Below are 23506 nucleotides of genomic sequence, written 5' to 3' on the forward strand. Positions count from 1 at the left end.
AGTTGAGGAAAAGGAAGAATGTCTCCTCAGCAGAATTCAAACATTTAGCAACAATCTTGGTTGCAAACATTTGTCCAAACAGTCAACAGGACAAAGAAAATGCTCCTGTGAGAACAGTAACCAGATCTGAGGGCTCTGGTCTTTGAAGTTTAAAATATTTCCCCAGAACTGCCACATTCTTCTCTCTCTCCTATCCCACTGGAAGATCACAAAAGTAAATTCTCGTTTGTTCCCTCTTTCTGTTATCCTGCCAAAAATACACACTCACTGATAAAGCCCACCAGTGATTCATTTCATACCATCATCCCAAGGTTTCCAGTATAAATGCCATATTAAATGACTCTCTTCTGTTTTATTAATGCCTAACAGACATTTAATAGCAATGATGGTGCCAGTGATTCTTACTGGATCATACCATTAAAGCCCAGATGTTTCTGTACGAACAGAAGCAAAGGCACCAGCCCCTGGGTTCTTTCTCTCCATTCTCCTTTCCTTAACAGTGGCTGAGCTGGGATTCATTTGGAAGCAGAAATAGCAGGCTGTAAGCATTCTTTCCATATTTTCATTTACTCTATAGGTCAATTCATTTTCTGTATTCCTCCACTCATTATTGATTAAGAGAAGAAAGAAAGAAAAAGAAAAGAACAAGAAAGAGAAGACAAAAAGGGGGAAAAAGTCTAGTTAATTAAAATTTAGGTTAAGACTATCTATATTTAGGGACGCCTGGGTGGCTCAGTCTGCTAAGCATCTGCCTTCAGCTCAGGTCATGATCCCAGGGTCCTGGGGTCCAGTCGCGTGGGCTCCTTGCTCAGCAGGGAGCCTGCTTCTCTCTCTGTCTGCTGCTTCCCCTGCTTGTGTGCTGTCTCTCTGACAAATAAATAAATAAGAATGTTTAAAAAAAAGACTCTATTTTTAAATTTCTTAACATGGAGCAAACAAACGTAAATACATCCAAACAATACACATTTTAATTTCCTGGTATTTCATATGTAACTGTCCCATGCATTCCTTTCCTGAAGCCCTAGTCTTCCCCAGAGACTTCATCCAAAGCATTAGTTCATCTACCAATGAGTGCAGATGACTATGGCTGCTACTAGTCCCAGCATATGTCAGTAAACTGTTGTGCAATGAAGACACTGCTCAATTTGTGTTTTCTCTGTTGGGCTTGTCCCCAAGGGAAGCTCTAAAACCCGTATCTGTTTGAAACGCTGTAGGAAGGAGCTGGGACCTGGGCTTGCCTTGTGGAAGCACTTGAGCTTCTGGGAGCCTCTAACTGTTATGATGACGGCCTCCTCCAGAACTATCCATTTTGGGTCCTGATTAGAATTCCCAGTTCCTACCTAGCCCAGCCATCTGAGCCATGTGGGTAAAATGATTCTGGGTAAGTATTGCTCCTATTGCCTCTGCAGATGTTAACCCCCAAACACACCCAAGTCCCAGAGGTAAGGAAGATGACTAAATTGGCTAAAGCAACATGCAGGGAGTGAGTAAGGTAAACCATAATTCTGCACTATCCACAGGCAGGGACCTGTGGTCCCACAAGGAGATTTTCATCATCGCAGAGCAATCTTGTCATTGTTTTTGCAACTCAGTAAAGTGACAATGCTCAGAAATGGGGAGGGAATTGGGACAGAAATAGCATCAACCACCTCCCACATCTGTGTTATACCTATAATTCCCCTAGACATATAGCTCTAGGATCTCCAGAGATGTTCTCTAGCCAGAGTTCCATACTCTATAGCGCCAAAGCGAAACCCAGGAAGCTGAAGCATAGAAATATGGCAATTGTCATAGAGCATCAGTCACCAAGAACTTTTGATTTCACCTCTTTAAATAAAACTCCAATTTGCCCCTTCCTCCTTCATCCCTTTCCTGCCACTGACCTCATTCAGGAGCTCTTCACTACTCTATTATGCACTTTTAATCACCCTTTAAAATACCAGTCAGTAAAACAGGGATGAAAAAATGTGAGTACTCCTACCTCTTACTTTAGGTATTTATAGTTGGCATCTTTTCATGCTGTGTTATCAAGCAGTAGAGGGGAGGATAGGCCAGGTTTTGCCTGTTCCAACAAGGCTTCTATCACGCTGAGAGTTCACAGGTGAATCCTCTGTCTGGTGCAGTTCCATGTAGTCAGCAGAATGCCAGCCTGAGATTCACAAGACCTGGCTCTGTCTCCATTTCTGTGGCCTTAAAGTCATCATTCAGTGCCCTACAAAAGTTGTCCAAAAAACAAGATGGGTTGTCTCAGAGAGACTATTACCACAAGTCTTAGTATGTGACTGACTGCTTGCCATGTTAGCACCTCATGTTTGACATGTCCAATACTGAGCTCATAAACTTATCTTCTACTTCCATATCCAACCAGACCAGTTCCCCTTATCATGTTCCCTTGCTATGTGAAAGGCAACGCTTCTGCCTAGAAACCTGAGCATCTTCCTTGACTCTTCCTTATTCCCCACATCTAATCAGTCACTACATTCATAAATATCCTTCATGTTAGTCTCCCGTCTAAGCCCACTGCCCCTGCAGTTCAGGTTCACTGTCACTGCCTTTACAAGTCACTGAACCAGTCTCCAGATGAGTTCTTCCTGGCTTCCAGTTTTGCTCTCTCCAATCTATTCCCCACCCTCCTGCCTGGTTGAGTTTTCTGAAATAAAAATTTGATAATGTCACTCTTTCTTAGAACCCTTTAGCTGTTTCTCAGTGTCATAAAATCTTGACTCCTTAGCCTTAGATCTTGCCCCTATCAACTTTTCCAGACTAGTTCTCAGCTCCTCCTATCAAATCAGCAGTAGTTAACCCCATCGAGCTCCCTCAACAGGATTGACCCTGGTGCCTGTGAGCTAGCCTACTTTGCCTGTAGCTTCAGATCACTTTGTCTTTTTATTCAAGAGGAAGATCACTTTCCTCACTTTGTCTTTTTATTCAAAACTCAGCTGGAGTTTCATAGTCACCATAATGGGTTCCTTGAACTCCTTCCACTGTAGTACTAGTCTATACCTCCAAAATGGCACTGACAGCAATGATTTTGTTCACCTCCACCACAGAATGTAGGCTCCTCCTGTTGAATTTCTTATGTCCATTGCCTACATTAGTCCTATAGCATAGCAGGGTCTAACAGACATCCAATAAATGCTTATTGAATAAATTTGTTAGAAGAGTTTAATGTATGAGGGGTTTATAGTGGAGTTGAACAAGATGACCTCCAGAGTCCTTTCCAACTCTTAGCTTTTCATTTGAAGATACCAGTCCTTTCCATGGTTTTGAATAGCACATCCATTTATTACTCTTACCCATAACTTCAAGGCACTCCTCAACCTGAGCTTTAGACCAAAATGTCCACCTGCCTGTTATAGAACTTCAAATACTGGCTGCTGAGTGAGCATCTCAAATTCAGTATGTCCAAAATTAATTCACTTGCCTATACAACCTGATTCACCTTTCCAGTTTTCTGTATTTGTTAATGACACCATCCTCTTCTTGAGAGCCCATATTAAAAACATCCAGGATGGCACCTTTTTCCTAAACCAATCACTGCCCACTCCTGTGGATTCCCCTTTCCCAAAAACCAGTTGTTTTTGTCACTGCATTTACTTACAGTCTCCATCGAATTGCTCCTGACTCTAATTAGCATTTGTTGCACTCTGACTTTCATGATGTATTTCCATCTCTGTACCAACACTAAATCCTGGAAAGATTTCTGTATTATGGCTGTAAATCCCCCAAGTCTCAGTATAAGGTTTGCAAACAGATAGCAGGTGGTCAACAAATCTCGGTAGAATGGCTGAATGAACGTTAGGATGTTAGGTTTACACTGCTTTGGGGGCATGGATCTTGTTATATGTTTTTTTATATTTTTGGTCCTGCCCCCAATATAGTAAATATAGTAAAAGGCATAGGAAACAAGAAATACATATTTTTTAAAAACTGAACACTGTATTTTTTAATTTTAACTCGGAGTTGCTGCAACAACTGGCTGTAGTTTTAATAAAAAAAAAAAAAAAAACACGCTCTATTTTTTTGTAAAAGGTTTCTTAGCCTCAGCTCCCAGCTAAAACCATCCAGGATCCTGGCTTCCCACCCCTTCCAGTGGCCTGATGTGAGGCGGGGAGGAGCAATGAACAAGCAGGGCCTGAGGAGCAAAGAGAGAGGGATGGGGGAAGTCCCGGAAGTCACTGACCAGAGCTAGCGGCCGCCGAAGCGACATCAGCTTCGGCTGCGGTCCCAACAATAACAGGCGCGCGGGCGGGGCGGGGCTGCCGGGGGCCCGAGCTTGGGGGCGGAACCCGGATTGGGGGAGGCGGGTGGGACGCTTTGCTAAGGCTGCAGGGGATTGGAGGAGAGAGATGAGGGGCGGTTGAGCTCAAGGAGTGGGCTGGGGAGCTAACGGGCCGACCGAGGAGAGAGCGCGTTGATTGGGAGGCGCGGAGGGAGACGGACCGGAGCCAACTGCGGATTGGCCGTCGCGGGCCGAGGAGGCGTGGTCAATGCGCGCCAGAGGGAGCGCGAGGGAGCGGGCGGCTGGTCTGCCTGCCAGCTAGCCGGAGCCCCGGGCGTGTGCTGCGAGTCGGGGTCGGGTTGAGGAACGCGGTGCGGGAGGCGCGTCCCCCTAGCTCCTCCGCAGCCGCCCCTCGCGGCTCGAGTACCCCACCTCCTTCCCCCTCTTCCCCTGCGTTCTGGTCTGGGGGTCTCGGGGCAGGGAGCTGAGGGAAGGAACTAAAGAGGAGGAGGCGAAAGCGGAGCGAGGGTCAGAAAGGGTCCCGGCGCGGGGCACAGCGCGCGCTGCCTCTTGCTCTCCCGCCGGAACCGCCGCCTCCTCGCCTGGGGCGCCCGCACTATGCAGGCGGACTGCCGGCCACCGCGATGGGGAGCCGGGCGGTGGTGAGAGCCGGGCGCAGCCCTCACCGTCTCCGAGTCCGGGCCGCGGCCGCCGCCCCCGCCCGGGCCGCGCTACCCCTCTCCCGCCCTCTCCCTCCCCGCTCCAACTCCTCCTCCTCCTTCCCCATGCCTCTCTTCCTCCTGCTCCTACTTATCCTGGTCTTGCTGCTCGAGGACGCCGGAGCCCAGCAAGGTGAGTGGTCCCCGGGGAGTGTGCGGGGCGCAGGGGGAACCTCTGGGATGCCGGGTCTCCGGCCCGTGAGCCGAATCTGCAGATGCGCGGGGGAGGTGCGGTGCGCTTCGGTGCCTGGCCAGACCTGGCCCAGCACTCGCTGGGTTGAGTTGCAAAGGTGGGCTCCGCCTGTTGTCCCCCCGAGTTGGCGCGGTTTTACTTTTTGACAAGGCCTTTGGTTTTTCTGAAAAGAGAGAAGCGAGACCCTGCTATGAAGGCCTCTGTTTTGGTATTGGATTGTTCTGGGGAAAATCTTTGGGAGGAAAAAGAAGTTTTGGAGGTGCGACCCCTAAAGTTAGGCTACACTGATGGACAGAGTAGAAAGGCAAGATAATTACATAGCATCTTAAACCAATTAAAGGCAAGTGGCAGTAATTATCTTTTGTGAAAAGTGCTCAGGTTCAAAAGCGAATGACATTGGTTCTGGTTAGCTTTGAGTCTTGGATTCTGGACATGCCCTTTATGATACCTTACTGTTATTCCTGTTGGTGGTCTGGATTGCCTGGGTCAGACAGTCTGACCCAAGGCAACGTGCTGTGTTCCTAGATGGAGCGTTCCGAGTTAAAAGGGTAAGCCCTTCCAGAAAGTGACAAAACTTTTTTTCCATCCACAGTCCTTTAAATACCTCTTTCAGAATTGAGCAAAACTGTTTATTGAATAATAATCATAGTGGAAAGAGAATGCAAGGCTGATTCCTCCTCCGCCCTTTAGTACTATTTTCAGGCAGCGAACCGCAATTTTTGAATCAGTTTGGCATCAGTTATTGAACACATTTTTCCATTGCATTTCCTTCTCTATTGCAGTGAGAAGGATATGGGTTGGATTGTTACTTATTGCTGGGAAGATTTTTATTTTAAGTTGATCTCCATGTTTAAGTCCAGCTGAAATGTTGGTCTCATATGGTTTTCAGTAAAGTGTGGAATCATGGCCATAAGCCTGTCATTATGAAGACGCTGAAACTTTGACAGGCATGTGGAAGTATAATCTAACAATAAAAAATATATATATTTGGCAAACTGATCTCTTTTAGCTCTAGGCACATTTCTACATAGTGTAACTTAAAGTTAGATGCTTGGCATTCAGGTTTTTAGTTAGATCATCTTCTTAAATAAATTCTTAAACATTAGCACTTAAGTGTGAAATCCTCCCCCCCCCCCGCCCCTGTTGAAGTTTTAGACTGTATGCTTGTATTTTCCTTCTAGTAGGAAAAACAAAAAACAAGAAGGCTTACAGCACTAATTGGGACTTTGTGGCAGGCACATTTCTAAGTGATGTATGTGTATTAAGTCAGTTAATCCTAACCACACCCATCTGAGATAGTGTTATTCCATTTCAAACATAAAGGAACTGAGACACAAAACATGTAAGGTATCTTGATATAGAAAGGAATGTAACTTCATAAGCAGAATACTGTTTTGCTTATTTCTAGACTGAGTTTTTATATCATGTTTTTAAAAAAATCTTTGAACAGTATGGAATCAGTTATATGTCTCCCCACATGAGGCAGTTGCCTTAATTTTCAGAATTTCTCGAACCTGGCCTAATTAACATGCAATATTACCTTATTTTCTTTCAAGGCTTAATTTGTTTTTAGCACAGCATTTTAACAAATATATGGTCTCTTTCACGGTTATGTCCTATATAAACAGTATAGATTAACGCAAATAGAAATGATGGTGGTAATTTAAAAGACCTCTGATTTCTCGTTCTTTTAAGTTGATTGGGTAAGTTTTGTTAAGTCATTTAATTTCTTTGTACCTCAGTTTTCTACATCAGTGATATGAGATACATACCTATTTCATAGACTAACACAAATGAAATGATAGTACGTAGGAGTTTTGTAAATGGAAAAGCGTAATATAGCTATAAGTGATTATCATTATTAATTTTTAGTTTATGAGGTTAATAAATAAGAACCAGTTAGGTATATATCACTGGAAACTCAGGAATTGTGTGAGATTTCAATTCTCTAATTTTTAAAAATTACATTTTTTACCCAGAGGACCTTGATGCAGTCTGTAGTGGAATTGCTTTTCAACCAGTCTTAACTAATCTAACAGACATATGCTTCGGGTTCCATTGGTATTCCCTCACATAAGCTGGAAAGAGGTCTCATTTCAAAATGAGAACCAGTGTTTTAAAACACCTGTAGAATTTTTAATAATGGGAGTGTCTACAATATTGTAGTGTTAAGTGACAAACTGGAGTTTTTACTTTATAAGAAATCTTAGGAAGAAGACTGAAAAGAAATAATAAAATAGTTGTCTTTTGGTGGTAGAGTTATGGGTAATTTCTGTATGCTCTTCCAAATTTTCTGCAGTTGTGAAAAAATTTTTTGTGATATTTAGGTTTTTCTTTCTTTAGCCAATCTAGGTAGAAATGCATTTAATGTATATGCTGAAGGAGAACTGTGCTTCAGGAATTTTAAAAAATCTTTCAGACATCATTGTGAAGTAGCAGAAGATGTTACGCTCATTCCAGTTACAGTTGACCCTTGAATAACACAGATTTGAACTGTGCTGATCCATTTGTATGTGCTGATTTTTTTTCCAATAAATATAATAGAAAATTTTTCAGAGATTTACAACAATTTGAAAAAACTCGCAGAACTGCATAGCCTAGAAATATTTTTATGATATTGAAAAAGTTAGGTATTATTATAAGAATATAGTATATAATACCAGTAACATACAGAATACGTGTTAATTGACTGTTACCTGTAAAGCTGGTCAGTTTTCTGGTCAGCAGTAAGCTATTAGGAAAGTTTCTGAGAGTCAAATATTATAGATGGATTTTTGACTATGCACGGGGAGTCAGCTCCCTTAACCCCTGCGTTGTTCAAGGGTCAGCTGGAATGCTATATACATAGCTATTCTTGAGCAGATAACATAGTTATTCCTTTCATAACAGATGTATTTTAACCAATATTATTTCATTTACTTAAAAATAGATTGTATTTCCTCACATTTAATTGTACTATGATGGTGTTTTAGATACAGCTTACATTTTTATATTTTTAAGTTCTAAGTTTGATGTTGAGTTCATCTTCAAAATCTTTTTATTGTTGAAAGCATTTTTTTTCTGTAACACATCTGAAAAACTTAAGTTGATCAAATTTATCATGCTGATTGCATGTTTGCTACTGTAATAAATGTATTTAATAGGAAGTTGAGAGTCTACTATGAATGATTCTGTGTCCCTGATTTACATGTTGACTAGAAATTTGTGTCCCTTCATCTCAGGAGCTCAGCTTCCTAGTTCATGTCCTGGAGGGCTTGGCTACCTTCTGGGTTAGATTATTATGTGAATGTGGTAAAATATCAGGGAATTAATTTTTACAATTTATTTCTTAAGATTTTATTTATTTGTTTGACAGAGTGAGAGAGAGAGCACAAGCAGGGGGAGCAGAAGAGGGAGAAGCAGGCTCCCTGCTGAGTTCGATCCCAGGACCCTGGGATCATGATCTGAGCCAAAGCAGTCACTTAACCAACTGAGCCACCCAGGCGCCCCAATTTTTACAATTTATTAAGACTGACTTGTTTATGCCTATTAATATGAAATACTTGTGAAAATATTGATTTTTATTTTCTAATAAGTCTATGAAACCAGTCAAGTTCATTCTTAATTATTCAGTTTCACAATGGTGTCAGAACTGATATGTGGGGAAAACTTGTTTTCTGTCAAATAATGCCTTTATTTGGTTGTGATGCAGGTAAATAGTTTTTCAATAGTATTTGTGAATTGTCAGAAATGAACACATCTCCCTTATGAACATTTGTAATTATTTTTAATATCAACATTAGATTAATTTAGAATTTTCAGTTGTTTTTTCTTGGTCCGATAAAACATTAGGCCTCTTACATGTAGTTTTGGTTCAGAGGCAAAAATCAAAGCATCCTTTTTCTGCTGTATTTCTGATTAATTTTTCCCAGTGAAAATTAGAAATACAACATAAATTCCACATGTGCTAATGATTAGGTTTAAAATCCACATTTTTAAAACTTGTAAATGAAAAGTTAATTGTAAAATTATAGGTCATTGATTTTAGGTATATTTCCCGGTGTTAAAAGCAAAGAGGAAATATTATTTCCCACTGGAGATGGTTAGTAATTCTGTCTGAACATCTCAGCTTCATTCTAGAAGACCAACATAAAAACAAAACAAAACAAAACAACCTTAAGATCGTGAAATTGGTGTAAGTGAAAGTACCAGTGCTGCCATGAAAATGACAAATGAATCAATTTCCAAAAAGAAATTATGAGTATAGTATGATGAGGAAAGGCTACATGTATATAGAGGTGGTTTTAAGTTTAGGATTATACTTTACAAAATGAACCTAGGATGTGAAAGCTCAGGTGGTAATATTGCGTGTTAATTGAATGCATGCAGATAGTTTCCATTTGAACTTCTTGATTAATTGGAAGGATGTAGAATAATGACGTAAAATTATTGGGATTAGGAAAAGCTTCATAGAGATAGTGAAATGTGATTGTAGAAATAAGAAGTGAGACAACGTGGCAGTTTTTCTTGTGTGGCTCATGGATTCAGTTTACAACCTTACCATGGCCTTGCCACTTTATTTTTTAAATATTGTACAGATAATTATAGTTGTTCAAAACCAAAAACTTAATTGATAATTACCCACAGTTCTACCCCCTAATCTATCAACTTATGATTTTTATGTTTCTTCCTATTCTGTATTCACACACCTACATAAAAATCTTACATGGTTATAATTTTAATCGTTTGTGTTATGTTCTGTAGACATACTGTGTTGAAATTAATTGTGTAGGCTAATTTAAGACAGCATACTTAAAAATACAGCAAAAAAATTCAAAATGTAAAAATTCAGCCTAAGACATTATTTATGAAGTAATTACTCCATTGTTTGGAATTGCTATTACAGTATTTTCTTTAGTCCATTTGATTAAATTCTTCATTTAGGGTGGGATCTTTAAGAAGGTATATCAGTTCAAAATAATAACTTAGAAACCTACATAATGCTAATTTCCCAGATCATTATGTGGATTAAATCAATATAATCCACGAGGACAGAAAATACAGATATTCAAATAAACTAGTATTTAGTGGATGCCAGTTTCCGCTGAAGCAAATGGGATAATGGAGTGATCTTAAAAGTTTGCTAAAATATTACCAACTCGATTAGCCTGCACTCTGAAGGATATGTAGTTGGAAGAAAAATGTTGATTAGCTACTTGAATTATGGGGAAGACCCCCAAGGTGCAGGCTCCCTCAGCTGCTTTCTGAGAGTGGCCCAGGTTTCTTGCAAGGCTTTTGTTGAGCTGGTTGCATGCAAGTGTGCAGTCAAAACTGAATTGCTTGGTTGATCAAAGAAAAAATGCTGGTACTCTTTATCATCCTCTCGTTAAGAACTTGCAGCATAAAGTTGTACCGACTCTGAGCTTCCCGGCATGTGTGCACATATGTCAGTACAGTCCTGAGACATTTAGAGAAGAGTAAAACATTGTAATTGTTTATAGAGAACCTACAGTCTAGTTGGGGAAATAATTATCTTTAAGTTGAATTATATATAAAAATAAGCAAGGGAGGTTGCTTACTGCTATCGGTTTCAAGGGAAGAAGAGCCCACAGGAAGTAGGAGAAGCTTGCTGATAAAGTTTTGACTGAGTGAGCTTTAAAGGATTGATAGGTTTGTAGTCCACAGGGAAGACAGACATTTGAGAAGTGAAGATCACAGCATCAGAACAGCAAGGAGTCAGGAAAGCATGGGAGTGTAAAAGCCTGTCCTGATGCAATGAGTAGCAAGACTCCAAGCCCCTGGTCTTGGCTTCCTGCTTCCTTCTTGAGCCCCATGCCTTGCTCCTGCCTAATAATTGGGGGCAGATATTGGCTGGTTCTGGCCATGGTTCTTAAGTACTGGGGTTCTGCCTTCCTGGACCCGTGTGGCTGGCAGCCTCTTGATCACCTGTACAGTACAATCCTAATTCCTTTGCATATTATACATGTGATTTTTTTCACAGTCTGGTCTCTCCCTTCCTCTCAACTTAATCTCATACCAGCATCCCTCAACTTTTATCTGTAGTTCATGTGTAAGACTGAGCTACTTTTTATTGCTCTAAAGTATAATTTCATGTGTTTTTTTTTTTTTTTTTGCTTTGTTCCCTATACTGACTTCTTTACATATGCTATTTTCTCTACTTAAAGAGAAAGGGTTCTTTCTTTCTTTGCATGGTAAACCCCTAATCTTCCTTCAGAACCCTTCTTGGGTATTATCCCTGAGAAGAGTTCTTTAACCGTCATCACACACTCATCTCCAGACGGGACTTTTCATTTACTTCTTTTCATTCATTAATCACACTGAATATAAGATATTTATTTGTCTTTGCAGAGAGTTTACTCATTTTCTTATTTCTAATACTTAGCATGATGTCGGTCGTTCAAAAAATGTGAATCAAGAACCCATTTTTGGAGGGAAGGTGCTGCTCCAACTACATGATTTGATGTCAGTCTCTGGGCATCTGCACACGCTTTGTGCTGTTGTCAGTTGTCTTCTCCCCACAGTGAGCAGTCCAGGCTGGGCTTCTCGGTGTCATGGGAGTAGAGCCCCCTCTTGAACCTTACTACGTGCTTGCTCAGGGCCTAACATCCTGCCCAGTGTTTGCCAGCTGCCCTCTGTCTGGAAGGTAGACTGCTTTGCTCCCTCGGTGAGAGGAGTCCTTCCACTAGAACTCTGCACATGGCCATGGTTTCTTCTTAGAAAACACTGCTGTGCCCTTCTTGTCAGATAGGTCATCTTTAAGAACATTAACAGCTTAAATCAGTGTCAGCAAGTTGGGTGTGCTCCTTTGCTGTCTTTTAAACTCTGATTTAGATGGCCACCTCTGGTATTACCAGAGTTCCCCCAGTTGTGGTTCTGGTAGTTGCCTGCCTCCTTTTTCTTTGACAGCTCCAATTCCTGGAGAATGATCAGGTAGTTTCAGTAATCTGGTGTCAGAGGAAGCTAATGAGAAATGAAGGCTGGAAAGATCATTGGGAACACGATTCTGGAGGACTTTCCATTGGGGGACAGACAGGAGTTTGTACCTGAAGTATTAGCAAGACATCATCTTAGGTTCCTCTGCCTTCACCCAATGCATTTGTCTACCTCTGGACACTTTCTCATCCTGCCTCCCAGGTCCCTCATCTCTTTGATGCTCTTCCCCTTGCCCTTGACAGATCCCAAATATGGCTCATGTGCCAGTCCCCCCTGTCTCCTCTGATTCTGGGTAGCTCAAGGTTACTGGAGAAAGTCATGTGGCCATTGTGCCTAGATCTACACAAATGGGGACTACTAATCAGATCTCTAGTGGGGCTTACTGCTCAGCAGGAACACTCTGACTGCCCCACTTTGTAGAGCTGAATGCCTGCCCTGCTTTGCATCCCTGCACAGTGGAGCTGCCTCCTCCCTCCTTTCCTTCTTCCAGAAACCAGCTCTTCCACTTATCCAGAACTCTGCTTCATCAGGGAATGTAAGTTAGGTTTAGTATAATTTAAATTTGAATGGTGTTTTTGGCTCCGTACGTGGAGTCATGCTCAAAATACCACTGGCTCCTGTGCATCGTTCTTCTCAGCTGTCTGCTTTCTAGTACCTTCTATCTCTGCTTTTTTCAGTGATGAACTTTCCAACAAGTAGACTACATCTGTGCTGTTCCTTTTCTTGGTGTGTGGCGCACAGCGAATACTTGTTAAATGCTGATTTCCTTGCAGCCTGGTCTCTGCTCCACTGAAAGTATCATTTAAATTGTCAGATTTTTTTTCCTTTTTGGTTTTGGCTTGTGTTTACTCTGAAAAATCGGAGCACTTTCTTTGTCTTCACTATTTCATACTTTGGTGATCTATGAAAGTACAGAGACTCTGGAATCAGACACGCCTGGATTTAAATATTAGGCAAGGATGTCTCCTAATAGAACTCGCCTTTCTTTCTAGAATGTTTGAGGGCTGGGATCGAATCTGTTTGGGTAGTCAGTAAATTTTTGGTGAGTGAATCAGTATGAACAGAGGTGGTTAATATATAAGTAGATGACAGGTTTGAGGATTAGGAGAAAGGTTGGAGACTTTGTGGTAACTAAAGTCGGAGTAAGGAGATATCCCTGGTAGAATACACAGGATGGGGGAAGACCTGAACAGTAGCATCAGCAGTCAGTATTAAGATAAGTCCACGAAGATGCAGGAGAAGTTGCAATTAGTTCAAAGAACTGAGCTAGGGAAGAAGAATTTTAAGAAGGAGGGAGGGAAGATACAAAGAAAGGAAGGAAGGACGATGGGAGGGAAGGAAGGGTCAGCAAAGCCAGATAATATGGAAAGATCACAAATGATAAGGGTGGAAAAGTATCCATGGACTTTTGGCAGCTTGGAAATTGGCTGCCCTAGTGAGTAGTTTCATTGGTAAGATAGATCTGCGTTTCCTAGGGCTGCCATAACAAATTGCCACAAATCTAGTTGGCTTAAAACGATAGAACTTTACTGTCATATAGTTTTGGAGGCTAGAATTCTGAAATTGGGATATCAGCGGGGCCATACTCTCCGTCTGAAGATGCTGGGGGAGGGTCTTTCCTTGCCTCTTCCTAGCTTCTGGCAATTTTAATCTTCAGAGTTCCTTTGCATCATTCCAACCTCTGCCTCTGTAACATAGTGTCCTTCCTGTGTCTGTCTGTGGACACCAGTCATTGGATTACGGTCCACCTTAATTCAGTATGACCTCATTTTAACTTGATGACATCTGCTAAGACCTTGTTTCCAAATAAGGTTATATTCATTGGTACCAGAAATTAGGACTTAAACATATCTCTTTGGAAGGGACACAGTCCAACCCATAGCAGTTTGGAAGCTGAATTGCAGTGCATTGAAACTTGTGAGCACTGGGTGTTAATAAGCAACTAATGAATCATTGAACACTACATCAAAAACTAATGACATACTATACACTGGCTAACTGAACATAATAAAAAAAGAAACTTAGAACAGGTAGCAAAGAAGTAAGACATCAATTATGGAGGATAGAAGAAATTCCTCTGTAAAAGAAAGGAAAAGTGAGCAAGAAGATGGTAGATATTGGGGGACACTGGTGGAAAGAGTTTTTTGTGGTATTTTGTGATTGCTGTTATTATTAGCGTTTTATGGTTTGTTAAAGTGAAGTACCTAGGCAGCACTGTAGAGCTGTTTTACTAGTTATAATTTGCAAAAGAGGCAAAATTATACCTGCCTTGCCAATATAAAATGAACGCACATCCAAGATTTTATTCATTCATTAATGAGGGAACCAGTAAGATGTTAAATCCTGTCCAGAGAATATTTGAGAAACTAGGTGTTTATAATCTTAGGATATGATTGCTAGATTAGATGGCTAAATCTGGTTAATGGGCCAATAGCGTCATAAACAGTAACCTTTGGGATTATCTTTTCAACTGTACAGAAATGATCTACATTTCTACCAGACAACAATCTATACATTAACATGTAACCGAAACTGGGACTGTTCAGCAGTGATAAATAGCAAGTCCAACTAACTACCTTGCTCTATAATCCTTCGGCAGCTTTTGACTTCTGTGACATTTAAAAGATGTGCTGCTCACCTTTTCTTTTTTTTAACCAGTTTCCAAATATAAGATGATTTTTCTGACATATTTATCAGAATCTATGGAGATAAAGAGGGGGACCTGAGAACCTTTAATTAGCCCTTAGGTGATTCTAATGTTGACAAAATCTGAGAACCACTGAATAAGAGAATACTGAGTGGCTTTGGGTGCCCATCTGAGACTGGCACCCATTACTCTAATGACACCTATCCCCCTGGACTTTGTGATTTTTTTTTTTTTTTCCCCTCAGTAGTGCTCAGTTCTTTGGCAAAGAGAGATCATAAGATCCAGGTTTGAGGGTTTGGCAGCGGATACTCAGGAAGGACACAGTGGCTAGGAAGTAAAGGTATCCGGAAGAGATAGTTAATACTGGGCATGAGGTCCAGGCTGGGTAGGGAAAAACATAAGGCCAGGACAAGGTTAGCAGATGGGGAGAAAAGAAAGAAGTCAAGTTCACAGGAAATATGTGGGTATAAGAACACTGAAAGGTCAGGAGACTGACCAGCAGAATGAGACTTTAAAGTTTTTGGGTTTTCACAGGTGGATGGGAGTGTTTCTAACAATGACAAAAAATAAAGTCCAGGTTGTGCTCCTGAGAGAGTCACTGAAAGTAGAGGTCATCAGGGAGAAGATGAGTGACAGTTACTTTCTTACGGATTTTATACTTTTCACAAGACACTGCACTTGAAACTTTAAAGCTGATGTAAATATCCACTGGACCATTGTTCTGTTACTTTAGGTTGTGTCCAAATGCCCTGTGTCTACATGTGATGGGCAAAAGCCTTTCTGGTCTTTTAGGACTGTACTAGTATCCTCAAACAGAGCGTCTTTATTGAGTGCATTATTCTAGGTTAGGCCCTCAATACTAGGTGTTTTCATACAATATCTCATTTAATTTTTACTCTATGTGTTTGAATTGTTAGGTCCCCATTGTACAGAGCTGCGGTTTAGCAGCAATAAATAACTTTCTGAAGTCGCAGTGAATGGTGGATAGGGCATTTAAATTCATTCTCTGACTCCAGAACTCATTTGCTTAACCACTGTGTTCTAAGTAGGGTGTGTGCTTGGTGGGGGTTAAAGAGGATTTATACATCTCACATTCCTTCATGTAATTCAATTTTGTAAATTACCACACATGCAGAGAATAGTTTAAGTTTAAAAAAGAATGAAGCTGGGAGCTATTTCTTTTTCTAAAAATTGCCACAGTGACCTTCTTTAGGCTTTCGGAGCATATCCATCTTACGTAGTATTACGTAAAAAAATAAGAGTGAAATTAAAGTAGTGAAAAAAATAAAAAACGAGTGAAATTAAAGTAGTCTTTGAATTATTTATTTGAGATTTGTAGTGATGCAACTTTAAAAATCTTATAAGACTGATAATGGTACTTCAGTCCAAAAATTCACAGTGCTAAATATGGCATTAAAAATCTTCATTGTAGCCAGATGAAATAGGATGTATTAGTTAAGTCTTGCAAGTTATTCCTTTGAGTGCCCTTCTACTCTAAAATACTTTTTTTTTTTCAATTGGTTTATTATAAGATCTCACAGATGCATTATAAGATGTGACAGAAATGACACTTATTTAGAGGAAGTATAGTCAGACTCACCTATTGACAGTGATTAAAAAAAAAATCCTTGAAAGCTCACTGGAAAAATATAAACTGTTCAGGGTTTATAATGATTGTAATGAAAGTTACATTGCTCTACATTTATGGCATATTTGTGCATTTGTGTTTGGTATTGTATTTTTAGAAGTCATGAAGTGTTTATAGTAATACAATTCAATCATTAAGATAATTTATATTACATATTAGTAATGTGACTAAAATATGGGGGTGGCTGCAGGGTCACATGTAATCAATATCATGAGCATGTATGTAAAAAAAAAAAAACAATTGAAGTTTAGAGCAGCCTAAAATAAGAATGTGTTCTTTGTTGTATTAATTCATTGTTATTTAAATGTTTAATGTTCTGTTTTCTCTAGGGTTAAGTAGTTTAAAAAAATATTGTTATTTTCCTGGAAAAATACCAAAATTTGTATCTGTCTTAACACATCTGACCTTAGCCTCTTCAGAGGAAGTGAACACATGTTCTTTGAGTAATCCCCTAGATAAATCAGCAGCCAAACAAAGGAGCAGTAAGATCAAATTCCAGTGTTTCTTCGCCACTGAAATAAAACTGAAATTCAAAAATTACATTAACAGGCTTCTGTCCTTTATGGTCATTTATACTTTGGTGGAGACCATCTAGAGGAGGAGGAGGAGAAGCTGACAGTGATGATGGTGTTGATGGTGTTGGAGAAGGAGAAAGATTTGGTGATGTTGGAGTTCCTGGTGAGGGCACATGGATTGGTCCTAGGATAACCATTGTGAAAGTTATATTTCCTGTCATAGTTATGCTGTCTTTGTCAATTCTGCCTTGTGAAAATGAATAACGGTAGGTGCTGTTTCCTGGTCACAGGTCATTATTTTTTCCAAACATACAAAGATAAGCAGAAAATTTGGAGACTTAACTCCTGACCTTATTAGCACCCTTTTTCAAACCCTAATTTAAGAGCTGTTGACCCAGAAAAAAAAAATTACTCCAGGCCTGTAGACTAATAAAAAGGATTTTCTTTCCTTTAACTTCCATTTACTTGTTTTAAAAATTGGGAAGTGGGACTCAGGCCCTTTAGTATAACTGCTGACCGTGGGAGGAAAGTATTCCTTAGGCTGTACCCTCAGTGGACAGAACAGCATTATTCTTTGGGCCAAAGGAAACCCGGCCAAGAACTCACTCGGATCTTCTGTCTGAGATGTCCTGGCCTTTACTGTAGGTCAGCCTTCTCAACCTCAGTACTATTGACGTTTAAGATCGATCATTCTTTATTCTGGGGGTGCTGTCCTGTGCACAATGTAGGATGTTTAGCAGCATTCCTGGCTTCCATCCACCAGATGCCAGTAGTAGCCCACCCCCTCAATTGTGACAACCAACCAAACCTATCTCCAGACATTGCCATTTGGGAGGTAAAATTGCTCCCATGGGAGCTTCCGCGTCTCCCACATTTGAGTACCACTGTCTAAGTGTATTAGGTGATTAGCTGATAATGTTCTCCAGATTTTAGTTTTACTTTTAGATACTTTGTCATTTTAAGCATTGGTGTAGAATAGGATTTGCTTTTAAGAACTGAAAAACTGGAAGCACATTTTCTAATTTAAGGGTAAAAGTGAGGACAAGGTCTTTGAGAGTTCAACATTACGACCTCTGGATGCCAGTACAGTGTTTTCCAGAGTGCTGGTGGGGACCCTTTAGTGGGTCGGGATTATACATGCAGCAGTGTATAGGATCACAGTGTAAAATGTATTTCTTACTTTGGAATAACTGAGAAAAACATTTGAAAACTGCTGGCCTAGTGATAATGTATAAGCCCAGCCTCCCCTTTCAAACTGTAATATTCTAAACATATTCTTCATAGCAGTAGGTGTTTATCCAGGCCAGCTAATCTATTTATCTTGTCAGGTTAAACTTATCAAATAGTCTTGGAAGTATGAAACATTCAAACTTGTTCATTGTAGTAGTAGATTGGAGACTTTCTTTTAACTCTGGTTTCTGGTGCATACCATCTTTTTTTGCTAGGGGGAGGAAGCTCTGAGCTCCATCACATATTTTAGAACATTCTTGGCACGTTACTTGTGGACTGTTCATGCCCTCCCGCTACACAAGATACTGAAAAAAGACAGCTCCATTTTAATTGTTTTCTTCATCAGCCTGCATGCAAAAGTCCTGTTTTTCATCAGTTAGTATTTATTTTGTTAACTTGTAGAAATTATGCTTTATGGAGGAAAAGGCAAGAAACATTTGTGTATTTATTGACAGTCAAATATGAGCATAAAGATGTCTAAAAATTACTCCTAACACTGCTTGTACTCTTTTTGTAAAATTCTTTTTAAAATGGCAACCTTAAGTTAAATAGTGGCCCATAGGGAATATATTAGATGGGACAGTCTGCCATTACTAAGTCATGAATTCAGCTGTTAATAGGAAATTCTTGGCTTCCTGAAATCTATCAGCACTTCCAGCCACTTAAAAAAGCTGCTTTAGTTTCTATTCACTAAAGAAAATACATTTATATTTTGAGTTATCTATTCAGTGGCTACTTTTCAAAGTTTTAAACATTCCAGAAAGCACATTTTCATCTTTTTAATAGTAAGAGAACATTTCAGACTAGTTTCATAATGTTAGAAATTTTGTCTTAGGGGATAGTATTTTTCTCTAAGGAAAAATTTTAATGATTATTCAAAAGTTATTTTTATTACAATTCATTTATGTTCACAGTGAAAGTTTTTATATCCCTGTGTTTCTAATTTAGATGATATTCAGTAGAGATATTCAAGGTATTTTCATCATAGTTTCAGGGAAAATTTGAGTGTTCTTTTTTTTCTTCTGAGTTGTATAACACTTAAGTTTTATATTTGCAGAAGATCAGTGGGTGTATCACAAAAACTCACATGTTTATTTCATGGTGCCTTTATATATTATTGAGTGACTATGCCTAGTTTCATTGTGTAGAATGAAAGCAGGTGTAGAGATAGCAATGTTGCTCAAAAGCTGAACTATATAGATGTTTGTTTAGGAAGCTAGATTGCTAGTATTGACCTTTAAAAGTGGGCCAAAAATACTAGTAGGGATTTGAGAATAAAATTTCTTGATCAAAAAAGGATATGAAGTATTTTCATCATAATGTAGGTAAATAGTTTTTCCTTTATTAAATTGAGTTTTGAGACTGGTTTGAAATTACTTTTTCGTTGGTTCGTGTACAGTTCCTTATACATCCAATTAGTAACTATTTTGCAAATACTTTCTAGATTATTAACTTTTTTTTTTTTAAAGATTTTATTTATTTGACAGAGACACAGCGAGAGAGGGAACACAAGCAGGGGGAGTGGGAGAGGGAGAAGCAGGCTTCCCGCGGAGCAGAGAGCCCGATGCGGGGCTCGATCCCAAGACCCTGGGATCCTGACCTGAGCCGAAGGCAGACGCTTAACGACTGAGCCACCCAGGCGCCCCTAGATTATTAACTTCTTATTCACAGGCTTTTAAAGGTTTCATTCATCTGTTCTAGTAAATGGTATCAGCACTGCACTGTTCTTAACAATAATAATATAATAGAAAATCCTTTTACAGCTGTCTGTATCCATATTGACTTCAAAACTCAGCACTGTCACTTTTGATAAGAGTTTTTTTTTGTGTAAGTACTCAACTATTCCAGAGGTGATTATAAATGGCTATTTTGAAGGAAAAAAATACTATCATTTTAGTACAGTGTCGTCTTCCTTTTAGAAAGAGATTCATTTGAATCCCATCATTAAGGAATGTTACATGGTACAGTTGGAGCAGCAGCTGAGACTTCTCAACATTGCATGCCTCTTCTAGGTGCTCAAAAACCAGATTTTATGATAAAAGGAGGATGCAAACAATACTATGTTAAGTTCCCTGAGTTCCCACAGTGAAGGAATTTTGGAATAGATAATGCTGCTACCAAGATATGAAAGTTATTTTTCCTAATCTTTACTAAGTCATTAAACTGTTATTTTTTGTTGTCATTCTAAAGGGAAAAAGTGAGGTTTTTGGAGAAGGACTACTAAAAAGTCAAATTTCAATAGAATGTAAAATTAGTAAAATTAAATTTCATTAAATAGGGCTTTAATGCCTTCAAGAATGAATGCCTTGAAATACTGTAATATGGTCAGTAATCTCTGCAACGTGTAAAGTGTTTTTAGATACCCTCCTACTTCTCACAGATTTTAGAAGGGTTTGTGATAAATGAATGAAGCTGATCACATACTTTTATTTTTATAGTTTACATTTACTTTGAACAATTACTATGAACTGACAGTCTTTTAAAGATTGGATTTATTATGCTATGTATATAAATTTATTGCTAAACTATGTTTACCTCTGTTTATTGAGGTGGAAAGCTCTTTGAACTCATAAGGGCAATCATTGATTATTTTGACCGTACCTGGCTTCTTTTGGTTCCTATGAGCAGATATACTAAGAACTCTGCCTTCCCTTTTATCTTGTGTAAGGAAAGTGTTGGTGGTATAAAACATCTGTCATACATATTTTAAAATTTTCACCAAAAAAATCCTGATTATTTATAATGTTAAAGATGTAATAATAATTTATCGTTCTTTTAACTTTTTTTTTTTTAAGGTGATGGATGTGGACATACTGTACTAGGCCCTGAAAGTGGAACCCTCACGTCCATAAACTACCCACAGACCTATCCCAACAGCACCGTTTGCGAATGGGAGATCCGTGTAAAGATGGGGGAGAGAGTGCGCATCAAATTTGGTGACTTTGACATTGAAGATTCTGACTCTTGTCACTTTAATTACTTGAGAATTTATAATGGCATTGGAGTTAGCAGAACTGAAATAGGTAGGAAATTTTCTTGTAAATGTACATGTAACACATCACTGCCCTGAGTTTTAAAACTAAAACAATTTTTGATACTTACATTAAATAACTAGGCTATATAGGATGATAGGTAGGAAATTATTTTGTGGATTATGTGTGGAAATCTCAAATTTGAATCTTTTGGGAAAAGAAGATTCTTATCTGTCCAAATAAGCTTGTTGGTACTTTTGCAACAAGATGCCACTCTACTGCTTCTAAGAAGGAGGATGTGAAGTATCTCATTTTTTTGTTTTTTTTCTAATTTTATTTGCAATTAAAGAATATAATTCATGCTTAGGCAGTATATCATGGTGATTAAAACCATAGGTTTTGGATCCAAAGTGCCTGGTATCAAATCCTCACTCCGCTCTTAGCTTATGTGTGATTTTGGGCAAGTTACCTGACCTGTTTTTTCACTTGTAAGATAGGGAATGAACTAGTAACATGTAAAGTGCTTAGAATAGTCCATAACACATAATATGTGCTTACTAATACTAGCTGCTATTGTTGTTATTCTTAGCTAAGATTAGTGTTTCTCAGTTATGGCTGCATATTAGAGTCACCTGGAAAGACTTTAAATAATACTATATACTAAATAATACTGTATCCCCATCCTAGACCAGTTGAATCGGAATTGATTGGGTGGGACCCATGCCTCTGGAATTTAAAGGCTTCCCAGGAGAATCTGCTTTGTAGTCATGTTGAGAATCTTTGGCTTAGAGATCAGTCCCTTAGGCTTAAAGGTGGAAAATGTCTAAGACTGTTCAGGTGAACTAACATCATACAGTAAATCTTGAATTCTCCATGAGTTAATTTGGAAACATTTATTGGTACTAGTGTATAAAATATCTTTTAGAACTGTAAGCGGAACCCAGTATCTTTTCTGTAAGCATGATGTTCATCCTCTGGCGGCCTCCTCTCCATATCAAGTCAAATCCTTCATCTTGTCTCTATGTTTTGGCCTCTTACCTATGAGAGAAACAATTCCTGGCCAACTTCTCTTACTGCCGATTGATAACCTCTGTTGTCTCTCAGTCAACTCTTAATTAACCTGGTAGCTTGATCACCATGTGTATATTGCCATGAATGTATGGTCTCGGATAAGCTTTTAGGAACAGATTGCCTAAGGATCTAGAAACCACTATAACACTAATAGAGGGCAACTGTATTAAACGGGTGGTGCAGTAGGGAGTAAACAGTACCACCTAAGCAGTCTTGTAACAGCAGTGAAAAAAAGGTGAGCCACAGTCCCATCAAGCCCTTAGCAGTTTACAGGAAATAAAGGAGCTAGAGAAACACGTTTTATCAACCATAAAGGCCATCTGTCAATAGCATTTTTTAAAAAGAGAGAAGTAGAGGGAATTGTCATACTTTTAGGAGTTACATCTTCCAAAAATAATGTGTGGACCTTGTTTTGATCTTGATTCAAGCTGCAGGAAGGCATGTTAAGATAATCCAGAGAAATTTTAAGAGGAATCGGGCATTCAGTGGTAGCAAGAATGATTGTTTTTGGTGTGTTAATGTTATTATTTTTCTTTAAAAAATTTATTTATTTGTCAGAGAGATCACAAGTAGGTAGAGAGGCAGGCAGAGGGAGAGGGAGAAGCAGGCTCCCTGCTGAGCAAGGAGCCCGATGCGGGGCTCAAACCCAGGACCCTGAGATCATGACCTGAGGCAAAGGCAGATGCTTAACTGACTGAGCCACCCAGGCGCCCCTATAATTATTTTTTTTTAAAGATTTGATTTGTTAGAGACATTCCGAAGTTCAAATCTAATATACTATTGATATTCTTTTCTACTTTGCTTTTCCCTTACCTAACAAGGAAATCATTCCAACAACAGTGCATAGACATAGCCCTTAATTCTTTTTACAGCTGCAGAGAACTCCACAGTATGGAGGTACTGCAGTTTATTTAACCACTCTTTTGTGTACAGGTACTTCCAGTATTGTGCAGGTACAAACGGTGCTGCAACAAATAACTTTATGCAGATGTTTTTTTGTATTCTTGGAGGTGTATCTTCAGAACAAATTCCTGAAATGCGACTGTTGGTTCAAAAGATAAATGTATATAAAGCTTTGTTAGATATTACCAGATTCCCCTCTACAAGGGTTGTGCCAACTTGCATTTCCATTCAGCAATGCATAAAAATGCCTGTTTCCCCACAGCCTTGCCAGGGTGTGCATCATCATGCTTTTTAAGTTTTGCCAATTGATAGGTGAGAAACGGTATCTCAGTATATTTGTAATTTGCATTTCTCTTAGTATGAGTGATGTTAAACATATTTTTTGTATGTCAGGTTCATTTTTTTTAAACAACTTTTTGTGTCATTTGCTAATTTTTCTGTCAGGTTTTTTTG

The 23506-nt window shown here is 39.3% G+C and overlaps 1 protein-coding gene and 1 long non-coding RNA gene across 3 annotated transcripts in view; one reads left to right on the forward strand and one right to left on the reverse strand.

Annotated features, from left to right (window-relative positions):
* Positions 1-826: 826 nt before the first annotated feature.
* Positions 827-4257, reverse strand: LOC113917521. Its single transcript, XR_003518263.1, has 3 exons — positions 4184-4257; positions 1982-2212; positions 827-867 (listed from the first exon to the last, which is right to left on the reverse strand). It is a non-coding gene; the product is annotated as an uncharacterized LOC113917521 (long non-coding RNA).
* Positions 4258-4360: 103 nt separating this feature from the next.
* Positions 4361-23506, forward strand: part of DCBLD2 (discoidin, CUB and LCCL domain containing 2) — a 91279-nt gene continuing 72133 nt past the window's right edge. Inside the window, exons 1-2 of one of the 2 annotated variants that reach the window (XM_027581809.2) lie at positions 4867-5074; positions 20903-21130. In XM_027581809.2, coding sequence (XP_027437610.1) covers positions 4867-5074; positions 20903-21130 — 436 coding nt within the window. Of the gene's footprint in view, positions 5075-20902; positions 21131-23506 lie in introns of both variants that reach the window. The other variant, XM_027581810.2, reaches the window with a different exon arrangement.

The sequence above is a fragment of the Zalophus californianus genome, chromosome 1, assembly GCF_009762305.2.
Source record: "Zalophus californianus isolate mZalCal1 chromosome 1, mZalCal1.pri.v2, whole genome shotgun sequence".
Lineage (NCBI taxonomy): Eukaryota > Metazoa > Chordata > Mammalia > Carnivora > Otariidae > Zalophus > Zalophus californianus.